Here is a 20,242-nt window from a genome sequence, read left to right on the forward strand (position 1 = left end):
CAATGCTTGCAGCCTGTATGAACGAGAGTAGGGATGGAAAATAGAGTGGACAAATTGATTACCTCATCTTTGGAAGAGACGCCTTGAAGTTGGAGGAGTGAAAAGGGTTGCAGTAGCTCAGTATAGTTAGGGGCGTGGATAGTATTTTCTGTAGCCAAATGTTGTATTGTCTGCTCAATTCCAGAATTAAAGGTACCTCCAGGAGGAGCTGGAGAGGAACTTGGAACAATGGTTTGAAGACCTAATGGTCATGGTTTCTTTTCTTTGGCTTGGCTTCGCGGACGAAGATTTATGGAGGGGTATGTCCTCGTCTGCTGCAGGCTCGTTGGTGACTGACAAGTCCAATGTGGGACAGGCAGGCACGGTTGCAGCGGTTACAAGGGAAAATTGGTTGGTTGGGTGTTGGGTTTTTCCTCCTTTGTCTTTTGTCAGTGAGGTGGGCTCTGCGGTCTTCTTCAAAGGAGGTTGCTCCCCGCCGAACTGAGGCACCAAGATGCACGGTTGGAGGCGATATCAGCCCCCTGGTGGTGGTCAATGTGGCAGGCACCAAGAAATTTCTTTAAACAGTCCTTGTACCTCTTTGGTGCATCTCTGTCTCGGTGGGCAGTGGAGAGCTCGCCATATAACACGATCTTGGGAAGGCAATGGTCCTCCAATCTGGAGACATGACCCACCCAGCGCAGTTGGGTCTTTAGCAGCGTGGATTCGATGCTTGCAGACTCTGCCAGCTCGAGTACTTCGATGTTGGTGATGAAGTCATTCCAATGAATGTTGAGAATGGAGCAGAGACAGCGCTGATGGAAATGTTCTAGGAGCCGTAGGTGATGCCGGTAGAGGACCCTTGATTTGGAGCCGAACAGGAGTGTGAGTATGACGACGGCTCTGTAGACACTGGCCATGGTTTACATGGCAACGATTGATATTGATAGAACAAAAAAACCGATGAAAGTACTGGAAATGTTCTGCAAATCAGACAGAACATGTGAATAGAGAATTTTTCTTACAAATTTATTTTATAATAGCCTAAAGCAACTGATGAAAAGACTTGCTAATTCTACCAGGGGTTGTTTATTTAAAAAAAAATGAAACAAAATGGACCAGTACTGAAGTAGGTTTTTCTCTGTCCAAATCCTGGAACATATTTATGGAGGAATTAACCAGCATTTGTGGTTGAGTAAGCACCTCCCCAAGATATTAAGATGGAGGCTATTGTAAAAATAGGTATTTGAACAAAGTAAATTCCATGTCCACAATATGGAGGATTTAGATGAAGTTGCACAGTTCAAGGAAAAGCATGTAGATAAGGTGTAAACACAAGTGGGCACTCTGGGCACCTGCCCCACGAGAAAACAATGTAGGAAATGGTCCAGTTTTCAAATTCACCCTGTAATTTCTAACATGAATTCTGTAATGAATCTATTGTTATTTGCAATATAACAATGGAATCCTTTGCACAAGTGGACTAGGGAGATGCAGGTCCTCACTAGATTCAAATCCAAGATTAATAGTTTTTTTTAGATATGAAGGGAATCAAGAGAATTTTAGTGTAATTCAGGAAAGTGAGACTACTAAAAAGATAAACTAATGTTATTAAATGGTAGAGCAGTCATGGAGGCTCTTTGTTTTTGTATTCTTGTAATAAGAATGCCAGTACAGCTGGCTGTGTCAACAATTTGCATCCTTCTAGAATGTAGCTGCAGAGTATTCTAGGATGTAGGAAGATGTAGCCTATTAAGTCATAAATAATTGTTTTAAAATATTATTTTAACAGAAGAAAATTCCATTTGTCTTATTTATTCATGAGACTGGAGTTTTTTTCTTTCGAGAAAAGGAGACTGAAGGAAGATTTAATGGGGATTATTAAACTAGAAGAGCACCATGAAGGGGATAAACATTATTCCTTTGAAAGGGTCTAGGAGAATAATTATAAAGGATAAGTAATGGAGGAATTAAAAAACATTTAAAAAAAATTTTTCACACTATGAACCATACTGACCAAAATACACACAAACATTTCCCTCTTGAATATACACAGTGTAATTTTCTCCCCTTTCCCCCTCCCTTCCCTCCCTCTTTCACCCACCTCCCTTCCCTCCCTCCCTCTTTCACCCCCCCTCCCCACCCACTCAACATAGATACATTAAACCCATTAAACAATGTCCTCACACAATGAAAATAAACAAGAAATTTGTGTCATCTACTTTTACATACTGGGTCAATTAATTTCGTCGTCTTCTCCTTCTGTCATTTTAGGTGATGGAGGTCCGCGGTAGGACTTCTCTGTTGTGTTCCATGTACGGTTCCCAAATTTGTTTGAATACTGTGATGTTATTTCTTAAATTATGTTATTTTTTTCTAATGGAATACATTTATTCATTTCTATGTACCATTGCTGTATTCTCAGGCTATCTTCTGATTTCCAGGTTGACATAATACATTTTTTTTTTGCTACAGCCTTTTTTTGCTATAAGGCTATCATAATAAATCTTTTTTGTGCTCCATCCAAATCGAGTCCAAGTTCTTTACTTCTTATATTACTGAGAAGAAAGATCTCTGGATTTTTTGGTATGTTACTTTTTGTGATTTTATTTAATACCTGATTTAGATCTTCCCAAAACTTTTCCACTTTCTCACATGCTCAAATTGCATGCACTGTTGTTCCCGTTTCCTTCTTGCAGTGAAAACATCCATCTGATGCTGTTGGATCCCATTTATTTAACTTTTGGGGAGTGGTGTATAGCCTGTGTAACCAATTATATTGTATCATGCATAACCTTGTGTTTATTGTATTTCTCATAGTTCCGGAGCAGAGCTTTTCCCATGTTTCTTTCTTTATCTTTATGTTTAAATCTTGTTCCCATTTTTGTTTGGTTTTACAGCTTGTTTCCTTGTTCTCTTTCTCTTGCAGTTTGATGTACATGTTATGTCTTTTAATTATCATTGTGTCTGTAATCACATATTCAAAATTGCTTCCTTCTGGTAACCTCAGCTTGCTTCCCAATTTGTCCTTCAAGTAGGTTTTCAGTTGGTGGTATGCAAACATTGTACCATGAGTTGCATCATATTTGCACTTCATTTGTTCAAAAGATAATAATTTATTTCCCGAAAAACAATTTTCTATTCTTTTGATCCCTTTTCTCTCCCATTCTCTAAAGGGAATCTTTTGTGAAGGGGATTCGTTGATTTTGCATCAATATTAATGTTGGTAGTGATAATTTATTTTTTTCCTTTCTAAGTGAGGTAATGGAGGACTGTTGAGGGGAAAAAATGATTTCACCTTCAGAATCACGGAAATCTGGAACTCTATCTCGAAAGGTTGTTGCAAGTAGAATTCGGCCACATTACCTGGATGAACATTTGAGCAAGGGTTGTTGATCAAGAATTGGGACGTGTAATTATCTGAATTCCACTTTGGAGTGTGGTGTAGAAATTATTGTTTAATTTGAACAAGTGTGAGGTTTTGCACTTGGAATATCAAATACAAGAGGAAAGTATACAGCAAATGGCAGCTCCTTTAGGAAAATTGATATCAAAAGGGATCTTGGTGTACAAGTCCATAGCTCCCTGAAAGTCAAAGTACAGATAAGATGTAAATGGCATAGTTGGATTTATTAGTTAAGGCATTGAGTATGAAAGTTGTGAGTCATGCTGAAGCTCGATAAAACTTTTGTTGCCACATTGGTGGTATTGTATGGTTGCTGCATTACAGGAAGAATGTGGAGGTTTGGAAAGGGGTTCATTGAGATGACATTTTTTCTCATTTTTCGCCCCGTAAGGATTCCATTCTTGCAATTCCTTCATCTCTGTCATATCTGCTCCCAGAACGAGGTCATCCATGTGAGATTATCTGAGATGTCCTTCTCCAAAAACAATAGCTTCCCCTCTTCTCTTGTCCACTCGGCCCTCACCCGCATATCCTCCTTTACCTGCACATCTGCCCTGGCCGCCTCCACATGCAATAAGATGGAATTCCCCTTGTCCTCACCTACCACTGGCTTCTGCATCCACTGTATCTGACACCATTTCCGCCACCTAGTACTTGATCCCATCACCAGACACATCTTCCCCTCTCGTCTCCTCTCCACCTTCTGCAGGGACTGCTCCCTCCATCACTCCCATATCCATGATTGCCTTCCCACCATGCTACACTTGCACCCACACCTTCTCCCTTACCACCATTCAGGGCCCCAAACAGACCTTTCAAGTGAAGCAACACTTCACTCGTGTATCTGAAGGGATCATCTGCATCTGGTATTTCCGTTGTGGTCTCTTTGAGATCGGGGAGACTGGACACAGACTGGGAGATCGCTTCGTTGAGTATCTTTGTTCTCTCCGCTGCAATAGCGAGTATGTGAATTGGGTGACATGAGCACATGGGCTGGAAGGGCCTGTTACCGTTGCAGGCAAAGTGGTGGAAGCACATACAATGGCAATATCTTATGAAGCATTTAGACAAGCACATGAACAGGCATGGGATGGAGGGATAGAGACCATGAGCAGGTAGATGGGATTAGTATAAATTTAAAATTGGTCAGCACAGGTATTGTGGGCCAAAGCCCGTTTCTGTGCTATTTGTTCTATATTCCAATTTGATCATTGTACTGAGGAAATATGGTTTTTGGTATCAGCCAAGCTCAAATGTTGTAATATTTTGTAATTCTTCAAACCTAAAATTGGTAGATTTTTGGGCAGTAAAGGAAGCAAGTTTCTATTTCGGTGCTTAGGCTGTTCTTAACTATCTAGTCTATTTATATTTGAAGCCATATTTAAGTCCTTGCTGTTGATAAATTGATATTAAAATAAATATTTTAAAAACAATTCTTGTGGGCAGAAGGACAAAAATAATGGCAATACAAATTACTATCATTCATCTGAGCAATAATTAGATTTTTATTAAAAAATTAAATGTGGAACCTGAATTTTAATCGTGTCAACAAATGTCTTGCAGGCTGATGCAAATGTCAGTGTTATTCTCATCAGTGAAATTGTCTGGGAAAAATTTAGGTCAAATACAGGCTGCTTTGAGCCTTTAATTTTGTATTTTCCGGACTACAGCAAAGGTAAAATTAATCTTTTTACTGTTTTATTTTTTGATATTGTGTAGTCTCACTTTTCTTGAATAAAACAAATAATGTATTTCATGTATTAGCTCCCCAGCCTGTTCCCTCCCTTTCTTTCATTCGAGGGCATCTTTCTCAGGCCTCTGCTCCCTTAATAGCAATGTATTGCTTCCAGTGATCCTTTTTGAATTGAAATTTGCATTGTTTATTATCACTTGTGCCTATATGAAACTGCTTTGTGTGTTGTATGGACAGGTCAACCCATTACTGAATTAAGTTCAGCAAGAATTGCAATAATAAAACCAAGTTCAAATTTATTATCCTCCGATTGACCAAGAACAATCTAACGAAACAGTGTTCTTTGATGGTCAGTGGAGTTAGTCAAAGAATGTATGGTATAGAGTTATCAGGCAGGTCATAGTAAAAATCAATTAAACAGTGCAGGGGTTTTATCTTTTACCAATGAGAGATCTGCTCAAGAGACATAAAAAAACAATAATTGTGTTTGAATCATACCTTTCAGGCCTATTATATATAAAAAAAAATTGCAATCCCCAATACATCCATAGATATTTCACGGTTCACTATTATCTGATTTTTTTTTAAAACACCTGAAAAGTATGATCTACCTTGTTGAGTAAAATGAGACACAGTGGAGAATTTACTGCATTTCTGCCTATGTTTTTTTTTAACAATTTTTCTTTTCTACATTTGCCATTGGGGAAATACTGATTGAGAATCCACCACAGCAGGGGTGGCCAAACTCAGGCCTCTGGGCCAACTGTGTCCCGTGATCATTTTTAAGTGGCCGGTTAGAAGAAAAGAAATGGCAGCGCTGCTGTAATGGCAGCACTACGCTGGTGTGATATGGCAGGGAGCGGTCTCAGCATTCCCCTGCAGCGTCAAGCAGCCCAGTTTGAGTGCCATCGGTTCTGTACAGGCTTTAAAAGGCCTGTTGAAGGAACCAACAATGGTTGAAAACAACTGGGCTTAATATTGTTTTGCACGTGAGTCCTTCTATTTTTCTGTATGTGGCCTGCAACCAAATGGGTCTGGCCACCCCTGCTTCACAGATGGATACATAAGTAAAACGTTATGTATTGGGTCAATTCCCATAAATTAATCTACTTATTTTTTTTAAATCAGATGACCTCCTGAAAATTCTTTCACATGATCATCCTCCCGAATTTTCTGCAGATTTTTATATCTCTTATATTAACATACTGCTTGGAGTATTCTACACAGTCTGTCGGGATTTGAAAGAGCTGCGTCATCTGGTAAGTAGTTTACTGTTCGAAGGATCTCTATCCACCCCCCCCCCCGCCCAAATTCTCAGACTGTTGCTGGATTCAGTGCCAAGTCCACTGACAGAATGGGAGGTTGGATCTGCCACTGACCCTCTCGATAGAACCATTCAATTTGCAGCTGCAGTAGTCAAGTGTGCTGGCACAATTTGCATCTTGGCGAAGGTGGAGGATGTAACCTGGTACAAATACAGACCCAAAAAAATCTGCATGGATAAAATTAGCATACTTTGTAAATTGCAAATGTGTCTGAAAGTAAGGTTCTTCGGATATGTAGGCTTGGAAATCGTCCTTCTCCATTTTCATACTGTAAGTCGTTTTCATCGTTGAACTGCAGTAGTTGTATGGATTGATGGTGATTGGTTAGCTAGCTGTAAATGTTTTCATCTTTAACTGCATAAAGAAAATGTGATGATTTTAAAACACTATTCTGCAAAGATTGCAGAACGCCCCCCCCCCCCCGCCCCCAGTTTATTTTTCATTGAAATTAAAAGTGGCAGAAATAAGTTCTGTGACATTAAATGCTGAAGAAAATTTAATACTGTTGAGTTGTGCCTTGTGTTTGTCATCGCCACCATTAGTGTTTTGGTCAAAAAGTCTGCTAAATGCATACTCAGTTATGTCACAACAATTTATTGTTCTTGTTGATGAAAGCAGGTAAATGTAGTCAGCTGCTCGAGGTGGTGATAGTGTCCAAATTGGATCTTTTACATTCCAGTGATTTTTGTAGCATTTCAAGAAAGGTCATATTTATTTTCAGTTTGGACCTTTTCCATTATTCTGCAATGTAAATTTTCTTGAAATGCCAAAGGCATGTTTAAAAACAAATTTTAAAAAATCCAATCATATGAAGCTGTCTATGAGGAGTTTGTTCTCATATCTGCATGCTTTGGGCTCTGTGCGCTTTGGTTTTCTCTCACCTTTCAAAAACATGCGGGGATTGTACTTGAATTAGTATATTTGGGTAGCATGAGCTCATAGACTGGAAGGGCCTGTTACCATGCTCTATGACGAAACTTTTATTTAAAACATTTTCTAAAACCAAATCCAAATTGTATAGATGGAAAACGGAAGCAAATCAGAAAATACTGGAAAACTGTCAAATCGCATCCAATGGAGAAAGTAACAGTTAAATTTTCAGATTAACTTTTCATACGAATATCAGCATCGGCTTGGTGGAACAAATGCTCTAAATGAGAGTTGCCAAAAAAATGATCAAAATTGGGCTTGCTTGGTCATATCTATTGCCTATCAAGATCTTTTGAATTCATTGAAGATGATTGCAATTAATTCCTGGGAAGAGAATGCTATCTTAACCATGTGATATCTGGCACCCCACTACTAGGGAAAATATAGTACGATATTTGATGTGGATGATGGCTCCCAGTCCTCTGCAGTGTCTTATTCTCAATCTTGGAAGATAACATTGTACTGCATCATGTATAAAGATTGTGAAGCCTTTAAATTTCGCACCATTGTTCCTATTTAATGCAAATGTTATTGTTAGTTATTGGGAAATTGGAAAGTGTGCTTGAAGGTAGTACACCATTCTTTCAATTTCTGAATACAGAAATTAGTTTTTTTAATTGGACCTGAATTTGCAGTCATTTGCTGGAAACTGGAGAATTGTGCGATATGTTGCCAAGTTGTGGAAAAAGACCATCTCCATCTGTTATGCTGAATGTGGTGATGGTGTTCTGTGAATTACAATAGGATCTCTTTGGGAAGCCAGACGAATTACCCATGAAATGAGTCTACAACAGTCGTGACCCAGACTTAGTCAGCTGTTGGATCCATCATAAATTCTGTTTCTGATATCGCAAAGCATTCCGAGGCATGCAAAATATAATTATTTCCGTCATGAAGCAACTGAATGGAAATTGACACAATATTTAAACAATGTCAAACAATTTTTATTACTGATATATCTAAATTAATTTGTTCCCTTCTATTAAAATTAATGGGGAAGCTGTGTGAGGAATTTGCACAGGTTTATCTCCAGAAATGGTGGGCATTGCCCAACTCGCTGACATCATGGAGCTCGATATGAAGTTGTGGCACAATTATTGTCAACAACAGATTTCAATTTCAGGACATATAAGTTTTCACAGAAGTTGAAAATTGTTGAGAATGATGGAGAAATCATTGACATGAATATGTTTTCTTTTGTTTCAGGCTGTGTTAAATTTTCCCAAGTACTGTGAACCCGTTCAAAAAGGAGATGGTAAGCCAAAGAGAAGATTTAGTTTGATTTTAAAGAGCTGCAGCAAGGAACATAAATGTAAAGATTTTTTTTAAAAGTTTAATTTTGAGACATGTTTTTGTTTAATATGCCCTTTTTGGGAACTGGTGCAGAATCTGCTTCCTCAGAAACTTGAGGGCCTGGCTGATTCCAAATTGTGACATTTAGTAATTAGCTGACAAAAGTACCGTTTGGTTAAATAAAAGAGCAACTGGTTCATTCTAAGGGTGTTCTATCTAAATCAAATTTTGTGTGAAATGATACACAAAATTTCAAATTAGATTGGGATGGCTGAATTTTGCTGAATAAAATCCATCATGACCTCACCACATTGAAATTGCAACGGTTGTTTGCATTTTCATGTGCTTTTATGTTTTATGGCTCTCCTGTACTTGTATTTAAATTGTGTTATCTCCATCGTAAAATTTTAATTTTGAGGACCATTAAACTGGTTTTGATCAAGAATTAAATTTGTATCCCACCTTCTCAAACTCCCAAACTTGAAGCTTTTCTAATCTTTTTGATTCATTAATGTTAGAAATCTTTACACACATTCAGGGAATTAAAGGTTTGTGTCCTGATCTGTAATTTGGTATTTAAAAAAGATGTTCTTTGTTCATTGCAGATGCACTTTGAATAAGTTAAGTGCCAAATACACCAACTAAAATTTGACTAATTTTCACACAATCATATCAGAAAACTTGTAAGATTATTAAGGTGAACTATTTTTCTATGAGTAATACAGTGGGACATTAGAAAAATATTTTGGCCTGGCTACAAAAAGATCAGGCCTACTGTTCTTTCCTGAGACTGCATTTTCGCAAGTTGGATCACCTGGCTGTGCTCCTTCTGCCTTCATACAGATGTAGCCTAAAAAGAGAGGCTCTGGAGATGAGGCAAGCTTGAAGTTGGTCACAAGCCCCTTTTCCATTGGCACTTAGTCCCAGGAATTAACGGGGAATTAACAGGTTAAGGGTCCAGTGGAAAAAGAAAACAATCAGCATGCTGGCATCAAATCACGCCGGTGATTGCTAGCTTCTTCCCTTACTTAATCCCTGGTGTCAGCATGCCGATTAAACCAGTGGAAAAAGTACAACTTCCATCCATTCCATTCCAAGGTAGACTCTCCAATCCCCGGGAATGAGTTGTGTTCAGTGGAAAAACAATCAGTGTCCAGGTTGAAGGTGGCCCAATGGGAATAGCACAAATAGCTTCCCATCCCAGGATTCTGCACGGCCAATTAACTGGGTTGTCAGTGGGAAAAATGGGTACAGGAGGCTGAAGAACAGTTACAGGACTTCCTCGAGTCAGCAGATTGGGCAGTGTTGAAGGACTCAGTTGAGAATCTGAACAATTACTCCAGGGCTGTCACAGACTTCATCAAAACAGGTGAAGAGGAGTCTGTCCCCATCAAATTGTCATAGTTTTCTCCAACTAGAAGGTGTGATCTGCAAAAAACTTACCAGTGTATTCATGGATATCTTAAATATCTCACTCAAGCAGCACGCGGAAATCACCTATTTCAAACAGGTGTTGATCATACCAGTGATCAAGAAGTGTGTGGGTAACCTGCCTTAATCACAATTGACCAGTAGCACTTACATCAACAGTGATGAAGTGTTTTGAAAAGCTGCTGTTGAAGCATATCAGCTCCTGTCTGAGCAGTGACATGAATGCATTCCAGTTTGCCTATCGTAACAGGTCTATGGCGGATGCCATCTCACTGGCACGAGACACTTAGACAGTAAATATGCATTCATTAGGATGCTCTTTATCAACTACAGTTCTGAATTTAACGTCATCATCCCCATAAAATTGATCAGCAAATTCCAAGATGTGGGATTGAATACCCTACTGTGTAATTGGATCATGGATTTTCTCACCTCCAGATCACAATCAGTGAGGATTGATAAAACCTTTGCTCCACAATCTCCATCAGTACCAGAGCACCACAGCGTTGTGTTCTTAGCCCCCTGCTCGACTCACTTTACACCTACAACTGTGTGGCTCAGTACGACAATAACACCGTCCACAAATTTGCTGGTAATACCATAGTAGTGGGCTTTATAAAGAAAGGTGATGGGTTGTATTCAGGAGGGAGGTTGAAAACTTGGCTGAATGCACCATCAACAACCTTGCACACAATGTTAGCAAAACTAAGGGGCTGATTGTTGACTTCAGGAAGGGAAAGCCAGAGGTATAAAATCCGGTGATCATTGGGTGATCAGAGGTGGAGAGGGTGAGCAAATTTAAATTCTTGGGAGTCATCATCTCGGAGGATTTTTCCTGGACCTAATACATGAATTGAATTGTGAAGAAAGCATGTCAGCATCTCGACTTCCTCAGGAGTTTGAGGAGGTTTGGTATGACACCAGAAACCCTGGCAAATTTCTACAGAGGTGTGATGGAAGGAGGGCTGATCACTCTACAAGAGGTAGGAGACACAGCCCAGGACATCACACACAAAACTCTCCCTACTATCGAGAATATCTACAGGAAATGCTGCCATTGGAGAGCAGCAGCAATCATCAACCAACAGCACGCGCTCTGTTCTCGCTGCTGCCATCACGAGAGGTATAGATGCCACAAGACTCACACCACCAGGTTCAGTAACCCTCCACCATCAGACTCCTCAGCAACAAACTCAATCAGGGACTTAATTAAGGACTCTGACTTGTGCACTTTATTGATTTTCTAAAAAAAATTCTCTCTGTATTGCACATTTAGTTTTTTTGCATTCAATTTCTGTTCACAGTTTTTTGTTGAAATCTATACATTTTTTACACTTACCAGTAAAGGTATTTCTGCATCCCTTGCAGAAAATAAGAATTAGAATTTATTGTCATGACAAGTCATGAAATTTGATGTTTTGAAGCGGTGTCATAGTGTAGACGTTCAAAAGACCATCGTATGACATTCATATTTTTAAAAAAGTAAAAATAATAGTGTACACTAAGTAAGGCAGTGTCTTTGGTTCATCGATTAGTTAAGAATCTGACGGCAGCAGGGAACTAGCTGTCCTTGTGCCGTTGTGTGCTCGTCTTTTGGCTCCTGTACCTTTTCCCTGATGGCCACCGAGACAGAGGTGCACCAAAGAAGAGGTACAAGGACTGCTTAAATAAATCTCTTGGTGCCTGCTACATTGACCACCGCCAGTGGGCTGATATCGCCTCCAACCGTGCATCTTGGCGCCTCACAGTTCGGCGGGCAGCAACCTCCTTTGGAGAAGACCGCAGAGCCCACCTCACTGACAAAAGACAAAGGAGGAAAAACCCAACCCCAACCAACCAATTTTCCGTTGCAACCACTGCAACTGTCCCTGCCTGTCCTGCATCGGACTTGTCAGTCACCAGTGAGCCTGCAGCAGACGTGGACATACCCCTCCATAAATCTTCATCCTGACGGAGCCGCCGCCGGAGGCCCCGAGGTCCCGTTGCTGCTGCCGCCGGAGGCCCCGAGGTCCCGTTGCTGCTGCCGCCGGAGGCCCCGAGGTCCCGTTGCTGCTGCCGCCGGAGGCCCCGAGGTCCCGTTGCTACTGCCGCCGGAGGCCCCGAGGTCCCGTTGCTGCTGCCGCCGGAGGCCCCGAGGTCCCGTTGCTGCTGCCGCCGGAGGCCCCGAGGTCCCGTTGCTGCTGCCGCCGGAGGCCCCGAGGTCCCGCCAGAGTCCGCCTGAGGTAACGGCCGCATCACGGAAGAGACAGCCAGCTGAGACCGGGCCTGCCCTCACCGCTTCCCGAGCACCAAACACAGGCCGCTGTCGCCAGGCAAACCCCAGCAGCCCGCACAGCCCGATCGTTGGCAGCCAAGCCCCAGGCCAGGAGCGGTCAATGAGAACTGTTTAGTGTATTTCAGAGTTGAATACACACCTCAAAAACCAATAGTCTAAACACTAACAACTGTGAACTCCATTGCAGAGCTCTCTCCAGTCTTAAAAAATTTTCTACTATAACTTTTCTTTCTGATCCTCAACCAATGCTGCATCCCCTTTACTTGGCCGTGGCAAGAGCAAACGCACGCAGGCCACTCCATAACTGGTGACAGTGGTCGTAGATCTCCAGATATGGTTCAACCTAAAAGGGGAGGCAGGCCTCTTTAACCCGGTTAACCAACCTGCATAGGAGAAGGTCACTCCGATATAAAACCTACGACCCAAGGTCCTCGGTGCCACGTCCCAGCTTGCTTGGCCACGGCACACGAACCATGGGTGTAAAAGGTGGGGCCAGTACTGCGCACACTGCACTCCACCTAAAACCTCCTTTGCGCAGGCCCGAGGACAGGTCCACGTCCTCCCCCTCAAAAGTTGGAACATCAGAATCATGCCAGACAAGGCTGACAGCCACTGACCTGAACGTCGGTGTGCCCTCATCGCACATTAACTCCTCAGACTCGACATCGACGTAGCCGCTGTCAGTGAAGTCTGCCTTGCAGATGTAGGCAGCCTCCAAGAACACGGTGCGGGCTACACACTCTACTGGTCTGCAAGCCTCAGGCTGAACGACGCCTATCTGGTGTTGGCTTCATGGTCAAGAACTCCATTGCCTCCAAACTCGAAAACCTCCCGACAGGCCATTCTGACCGGATCATGTCCATGCGACTCCTCCTTCAAAACAAGCGACGCATCACCCTCATCAGTGTCTATGCTCCAACCCTTCAGGCAGAACCAGCAGAAAAGGACAAGTTCTACACTGATCTGCGCAACCTCATCCAACGCACCCCTACAGACGACAAGGTTGTCATCCTTGGCGACTTCCAACGCTCGCGTCGGCAAAGACTCAGAAACCTGGCCAGGAATCCTTGGCAAGCATGGTGTCAGCAAGTGCAATGACAACGGGCGCCTCCTGTTGGAACTCTGCGCAGAACAGCGGCTTGTCATTACTAACACCGTTTTCCATCAGAGAGACAGACTGAAGACTACCTGGATGCAGGCAAACCTCCAAGCAAAGCTCGAGGATGAAAATTGCCTCACGGACACGTCTCCTGAAACCCTCTTGGATCAGCTGAAAACGGCCATACTGCAATCCACTGAAGAGTTACTGGGCTTCTCCTCCAGGAAAAACAAGGACTGGTTTGATGACAACAACCAGGAAATCCAGGAGCTGCTGGCAAAGAAGCGATCTGCCCACCAGGCTCACCTTGCAAAGCCTTCCTGGCCAGAGAAAATATGAGCCTTCCATCACGCATGCAACCACCTTCAGCGCAAACTCCGGGAGATCCAAAATGAGTGGTGGACTAGCCTCAACAAACAAACCCAGCTTAGTGCCGACATTGGCGACATCAGGGGTTTTTATGAGACACTAAAGGCTGTGTACGGCCCCTCACCCCAAGTCCAAAGCCCTCTGCGCAGCTCAGACGTCGGTCCTCCTCAGCGACAAGATCTCCATCCTCAATCGATGGTCAGAACACTTCCAATCCCTTTTCAGTGCCAACCGCTCAGTCCAAGAATCCGCCCTGCTCCAGCTCCCTCAACAACCCTTGAGTCCAGAGCTGGATGAGGTCCTTATCCGGGAAGAAACATATAAGGCAATTGAACAACTGAAAAGTGGAAAGCAGCAGGTATGGATGGAATCCCCCCCAGAGGTCTGGAAGGCTGGCGGCAAAATTCTGCATACCAAACTGCATGAGTTTTTCATGCTCTGCTGGGACCAAGGAAAGCTGCCTCAGGACCTTAGTGATGCCATCATCATCACCCTGTGCAAAAACAAAGGCGAGAAATCAGACTGCTCAAACTACAGTGGAATCACGCTGCTCTCCATTGCAGGCAAAATCTTCGCTAGGATTTTCCTTAATAGACTAATACCTAGAGTTGCCGAAAATGTCCTCACAGAATCAAAGTGTGGCTTTCACGCAAACAGAGGATCTACTGACATGGTCTTTGCCCTCAGACAGCTCCAAAAAAAGTGCAGAGAACAAAACAAAGGACTCTACATCACCTTTGTTGACCTCACCAAAGCCTTCGACACCTCGAGCAGGGAAGGGCTTTGGCAAATACTAGAGTGCCTCGGATGCCCCCCCAAGTTCCTCAACATGGTTATCCAACTTCACAAAAACCAACGTCGGGTCAGATACAGCAATGAGCTCTCCAAACCCTTCTCCATTGACAACGGCGTGAAGCAAGGCTGCGTCCTAGCACCAACCTTCTTTACTATCTTCTTCAGCATGATGCTGAAACAACCCATGAAAGACCTCAACAATGAAGACGCTGTTTACATCTGGTACCGCACGGATGGCAGTCTCTTCAATCTGAGGCGCCTGAAAGCTCACACCAAGACACAAGAGCAACTTGTCCATGAACTACTCTTTGCAGACGGTGCTGCTTTAATTGCACATTCATAGCCAGCTCTCCAGCGCATGACATCCTGTTTTGTGGAAACTGCCAAAATGTTTGGCCTGGAAGTCAGCCTGAAGAAAACTGAGGTCCTCCATCAGCCAGCACCCCACCATGACCACCAGCCCCCCCACATCTCCATCGGGCACACAGAACTCAAAACGGTCAACCAGTTTACCTACCTCGGCTGCACCATTTCATCTGATGCAAGGATCGACAAAGAGATAGAGAACAGACTCGCCAAGGCAAATAGCGCCTTTGGAAGACTAATCAAAAGAGTCTGGAAAAACAACCACCTGAAGAAACACACAAAGATCAGGGTGTACAGAGCCGTTGTCATACTCACACTCCTGTTCGGCTCCAAATCAAGGGTCCTCTACCGGCATCACCTACGGCTCCTAGAACATTTCCATCAGCGCTGTCTCTGCTCCATTCTCAACATTCATTGGAATGACTTCATCACGAACATCGAAGTACTCGAGCTGGCAGAGTCTGCAAGCATCGAATCCACGATGCTGAAGACCCAACTGCGCTGGGTGGGTCACGTTTCCAGAATGGAGGACCATCGCCTTCCCAAGATCGTGTTATATGGCGAACTCTCCACTAGCCACCGAGACAGAGGTGAATCAAAGAATGGTACAAGGACTGCTTAAAGAAATCTCTTGGTGCCTGCCACATTGACCACTGCCAGTGGGCTGATATCGCCTCGAACTGTGCATCTTGGCGCCTCACAGTTTGGCGGGCAGCAACCTCCTTTGAAGAAGACCGCAGAGCCCACCTCACTGACAAAAGACAAAGGAGGAAAAACCCAACCCCAACCAACCAATTTTCCCTTGCAACCGCTGCAACCGTGCCTGCCTGTTCCACATCGGACTTGTCAATCACCAACGAGCAGACGTGGACATACCCCTCCATAAATCTTCGTCCGCGAAGCCAAGCCAAAGAAAAAGAAAAGCAGGGTGAAGAGGCCAGGCCTGGGTGGTGGGGTCTTTGAGGATAGAGGCTGCATTTTTAAGACACCGGTTCATGAAGATATCCTCAATGGAATGAAATCTGGTGCTTGTGATGTCGTAGGCTGAGTTAACAAACCTCTGGAGTTTCAGGGTTGTATGTGATGTGTATGTACTCTTGACAATGAATCTGAGGTCTGGTGCTTAATTATATTTCCATTTGTATTCTTTGGTACTGTTGGTTAAATGGCTCTTTTTTGATTAATGGAAAAAAATTAAATCCAAATAGATTTGTTTATTTTTTTTTGGTGTACACCTGGTCAAAAGTGAAGGAAAATGAACTGCAAGGTAAATCAGTTAAGTAACTTGCTGTTTCAATAATAAAAGATGTATATGTCTAGTGTATTTTGATTCAGTGGCTAGCTAATTCTTTGGATTTGGTTGATGTGGAAGATGAAGTATACTTGATGGTTTAAACAACTTGATTTAAAAAAAATAACCTGAACAATTATTTTTATTCTTTCTATATGACATGAATATAATATCAATGTTGTAGTTGAGTCTTATCCCTGTGCTCTCTTTGTAATTGATGTTTATCCTTTTTTTTGTTATCTTTGCTCCACCTCACAACTGAAGTGGTTGACTGTATGGTGTAATTTTATGAAAAATATTTAATGTAATATGTGGGTATATCTATTTGATGGCAAGATTACATTGAATTCATTAATGAATACCAAAGTTATTAATAATCTAATATCCAATAGAATATTTATTGTAAATGCAGTTCTCTGGAAACATGAAACAGACTAATGCAGATATGAGATAGACTGAACTTTTTTGGGCTTTTCTCAGATTTTGGGAGCAATAAGGGAAATGCATGAAATTTCAACCATGTTTTTTGAGAAAAATAAATTATCTTGGGGTTATAGCCATTTCCCTATGTTTAATGTAAGTTTTAAAAGATGCTGTCAGAGCTTCTCCCTGCTGTTTTACAAATGCTTCTACATATAGTGATGAGTTATTATCGAAGTATGCAGGACAAATGAAAATGTAGATACAATGTTTGCAAAACCTCTTTTTCCACCCCCACCCCCCCCCCCCCCCCCCCACCCACACCCCAACTAAGTGAGAGAAGAGGATACTCGCCGGCTGTGGAGAAATATTGAACCTCATCTTAAAAAAGCGATGCAAACTGTTTATCTACGAGAAATCTCAAGGTAATCTGATGAATAAAACAGTAAAGATTCAGCAATACTTTCTTGACACCGCTCCAGTGCATTTGGGCTTGAATGTGATGTTTTCTGATATGAGAGTGGAATTAGATTTTAAAGAGTGCAGAACTGCAGTTTTGTTAACTTGTAGGCCTAAAATAGTTTACAAAGAAATCTTGCAGCACCATATAGGTGCTTTGGCCTGCACACTTGTGCCAACTACCCAGAATTCCCCACTGTATAACCCTCCCATTTTCTTTTGCTCCATGTACCCATAAAATAGTCTGAAAACATCCTATTGTACTGACTCCACCACCACTACGAGCAATACATTCCATGCACCCACCACTCTGAAGAACTAGCCTCTTCCATCCTCTCCTCCCAGTCACTTGAAAACTACACCACCTGTTGTTAGCCATTTCAGCCCCAGAAAAGCCCTCTGGCCATTCACATGATCAAAGCCACTCAACGTCTTGTACATCTCTATTGGGTCACCCCTTATTCTCCATTGCCCTAAGCAGAAAAGATCACATTCACTTAAGTTCTCTTAAGGCATACTTTCATCCAGGCAGCATAGTGAGGTGATCAGAACTGAACACCATATTCCAAATGGGATCTAACCAAGGTTTTGTTTAGCTGTAACATTACTTTTCAGCTCAAACACGATCCCTTTCTTAATGAAGGCCACAGCCTGTATGGCTTCTTAGCAACACCATCAACCTGAGCAGCAGCTTTGAGTGTCCTATGGACACAGACCCTAAGCATCCAGAGTCAATTGCTCAGAATCCTCCCATTAACTTTGTATTCTGCCTTCAAATTTGACCTACTGAAATTATCACCTCACATTTCTCTGGGTTAAACTCCATCTGCCACTTCTCAGCCAGCTCTGTCCCTTTTGTAATTTCTTGGCAAACCTCCAGGTTACCTTTGACACCAGCCACTTTCGTGTCATCATTACCAACCACCCCTTCATTTCCTCATTCAGGTCACTTATAAAAATCACAACCATTATAGATCCCTGATGGGGGGCTGGTAGTCATGGTGGGGAGCTGGCTGATGGAGAACCTCAGTTTTCTTCAGGCTAACTTCCAGGCCAAACATTTTGGCAGTTTCTGCAAAACAGGACGTCGTGCTCTAGAGAGCTGGCTCTGAACGGGCAACTAAAGTGGCATCGTTTGCAAAGAGTAGTTCAGGGACAAGTTGCTCTTGTGTCTTGGTGTGAGCTTTCAGGCGCCTCAGATTGAAGAGACTGCCATCCGTGCGGTACCGGATGTAAACAGCGTCTTCATTGTTGAAGTCTTTCATGGGTTGTTTCAGCATCATGCTGAAGAAGATAGTAAAGGGGGTTGGTGCGAGGACACAGCCTTGCTTCACACCGTTGTCAATGGAGAAGGGTTCGGAGAGCTCATTGCTGTTTCTGACCCGATGTTGGTTTTTGTGCAGTTGGATAACCATGCTGAGGAACTTGGGGGGGCATCCGAGGTGCTCTAGTATTTGCCAAAGCCCTTTCCTGCTCACGGTGTCGAAGGCTTTGGTGAGGTCAACAAAGGTGATATAGAGTCCTTTGTTTTGTTCTCTGCACTTTTTTTGGAGCTGTCTGAGGGCAAAGACCATGTCAGTAGTTCCTCTGTTTGCGTGAAAGCCACACTGATTCTGTGAGGACATTTTCGGCAACACTAGGTATTAGTCTATTAAGGAGAATCGTAGCGAAGATTTTGCCTGCAATGGAGAGCAGCGTGATTCCCCTGTAGTTTGAGCAGTCTGATTTCTCGCCTTTGTTTTTGCACAGGGTGATGATGATGGCATCACGAAGGTCCTGAGGCAGCTTTCCTTGGTCCCAGCAGAGCATGAAAAACTCATGCAGTTTGGTATGCAGAATTTTGCCGCCAGCCTTCCAGACCTCTGGGGGGGATTCCATCCATACCTGCTGCTTTCCACTTTTCAGTTGTTCAATTGCCTTGTATGTTTTTTCGCGGATAAGGACCTCATCCAGCTCTGGACTCAAGGGTTGTTGAGGGAGCTGGAGCAGGGCGGATTCTTGGACTGAGCGGTTGGCACTGAAAAGGGATTGGAAGTGTTCTGACCATCGATTGAGGATGGAGATCTTGTTGCTGAGGAGGACTTTTCCGTCTGAGCTGCGCAGAGGGTTTTGGACTTGGGGTGAGGGGCCGTACACAGCCTTTAGTGTCTCATTAAAAACCCCTGAAGTCGCCAATGTCGGCGCTAAGCTGGGTTCGTTTGGCGAGGCTAGTCCACCACTCATTTTGGATCTCCCGGAGTTTGCGCTAAAGATGGCTGCATGCGAGATGAAAGGCTCGTTTTTTTTCTCTGGCCAGGAAGGCTTTGCAAGGTGAGCCTGGTGGGCTGATTGCTTCTTTGCCCACATCTCCATCAGGCACTCAGAACTCAAAACGGTCAACCAGTTTTCCTACCTCGGCTGCACTATTTCATCTGATGCCAGGATTGACAATGAGATAGACAACAGACTCGCCAAGGTAAATAGCGCCTTTGGAAGACTAATCAAAAGAGTCTGGAAAAACAACCACCTGAAGAAACACACAAAGATCAGGGTGTACAGAGTCGTTGTCATACCCACGCTCCTGTTCGGCTCCGAATCAAGGGTCCTCTACCGGCATCACCTACGGCTCCTTGAATGCTTCCATCAGCGCTGTCTCCGCTCCATCCTCAACATTCATTGGAGTGACTTCATCACCAACATCGAAGTACTCGAGCTGGCAGAGTCCGCAAGCATCGAATCCACGATTCTGAAGACCCAACTGCGCTGGGTGGGTCACGTCTCCAGAATGGAGGACCATCGCCTTCCCAAGATCGTGTTCTATGGCGAGCTCTCCACTGGCCACCGAGACAGAGGTGCACCAAAGAAGAGGTACAAGGACTGCTTAAAGAAATTTCGGTGCCTGCCACATTGACCACCACCAGTGGGCTGATAATTGCCTCCAACCGTGCATCTTGGCGCCTCACAGTTTGGCGGGCAGCAACCTCCTTTGAAGAAGACCACAGAGCCCACCTCACTGACAAAAGACAAAGGAGGAAACACCCAACCCCAACCAACCAATTTTCCCTTGGAACCACTGCAACCGTGCCTGCCTATCCTGCATCGGAATTGTCAGTCACCAACGAGCCTGCAGCA

The 20,242-nt window shown here is 43.2% G+C and overlaps 1 protein-coding gene across 7 annotated transcripts in view; it reads left to right on the plus strand.

Moving 5' to 3' along the window:
- Positions 1-20,242, plus strand: part of orc5 (origin recognition complex, subunit 5) — a 65,321-nt gene that overhangs the window by 9,712 nt on the left and 35,367 nt on the right. For 6 of the 7 annotated variants that reach the window (XM_069907564.1, XM_069907566.1, XM_069907565.1 and 3 more), the window contains exons 6-9: positions 4,949-5,060; positions 6,207-6,337; positions 8,540-8,645; positions 17,007-17,097. In XM_069907564.1, coding sequence (XP_069763665.1) covers positions 4,949-5,060; positions 6,207-6,337; positions 8,540-8,645; positions 17,007-17,097 — 440 coding nt within the window. The remainder of the gene's footprint in view (positions 1-4,948; positions 5,061-6,206; positions 6,338-8,539; positions 8,646-17,006; positions 17,098-20,242) is intronic. The other variant, XM_069907563.1, reaches the window with a different exon arrangement.

This window comes from Narcine bancroftii, chromosome 13 (genome assembly GCF_036971445.1).
Source record: "Narcine bancroftii isolate sNarBan1 chromosome 13, sNarBan1.hap1, whole genome shotgun sequence".
Taxonomy (NCBI): Eukaryota; Metazoa; Chordata; class Chondrichthyes; order Torpediniformes; family Narcinidae; genus Narcine; species Narcine bancroftii.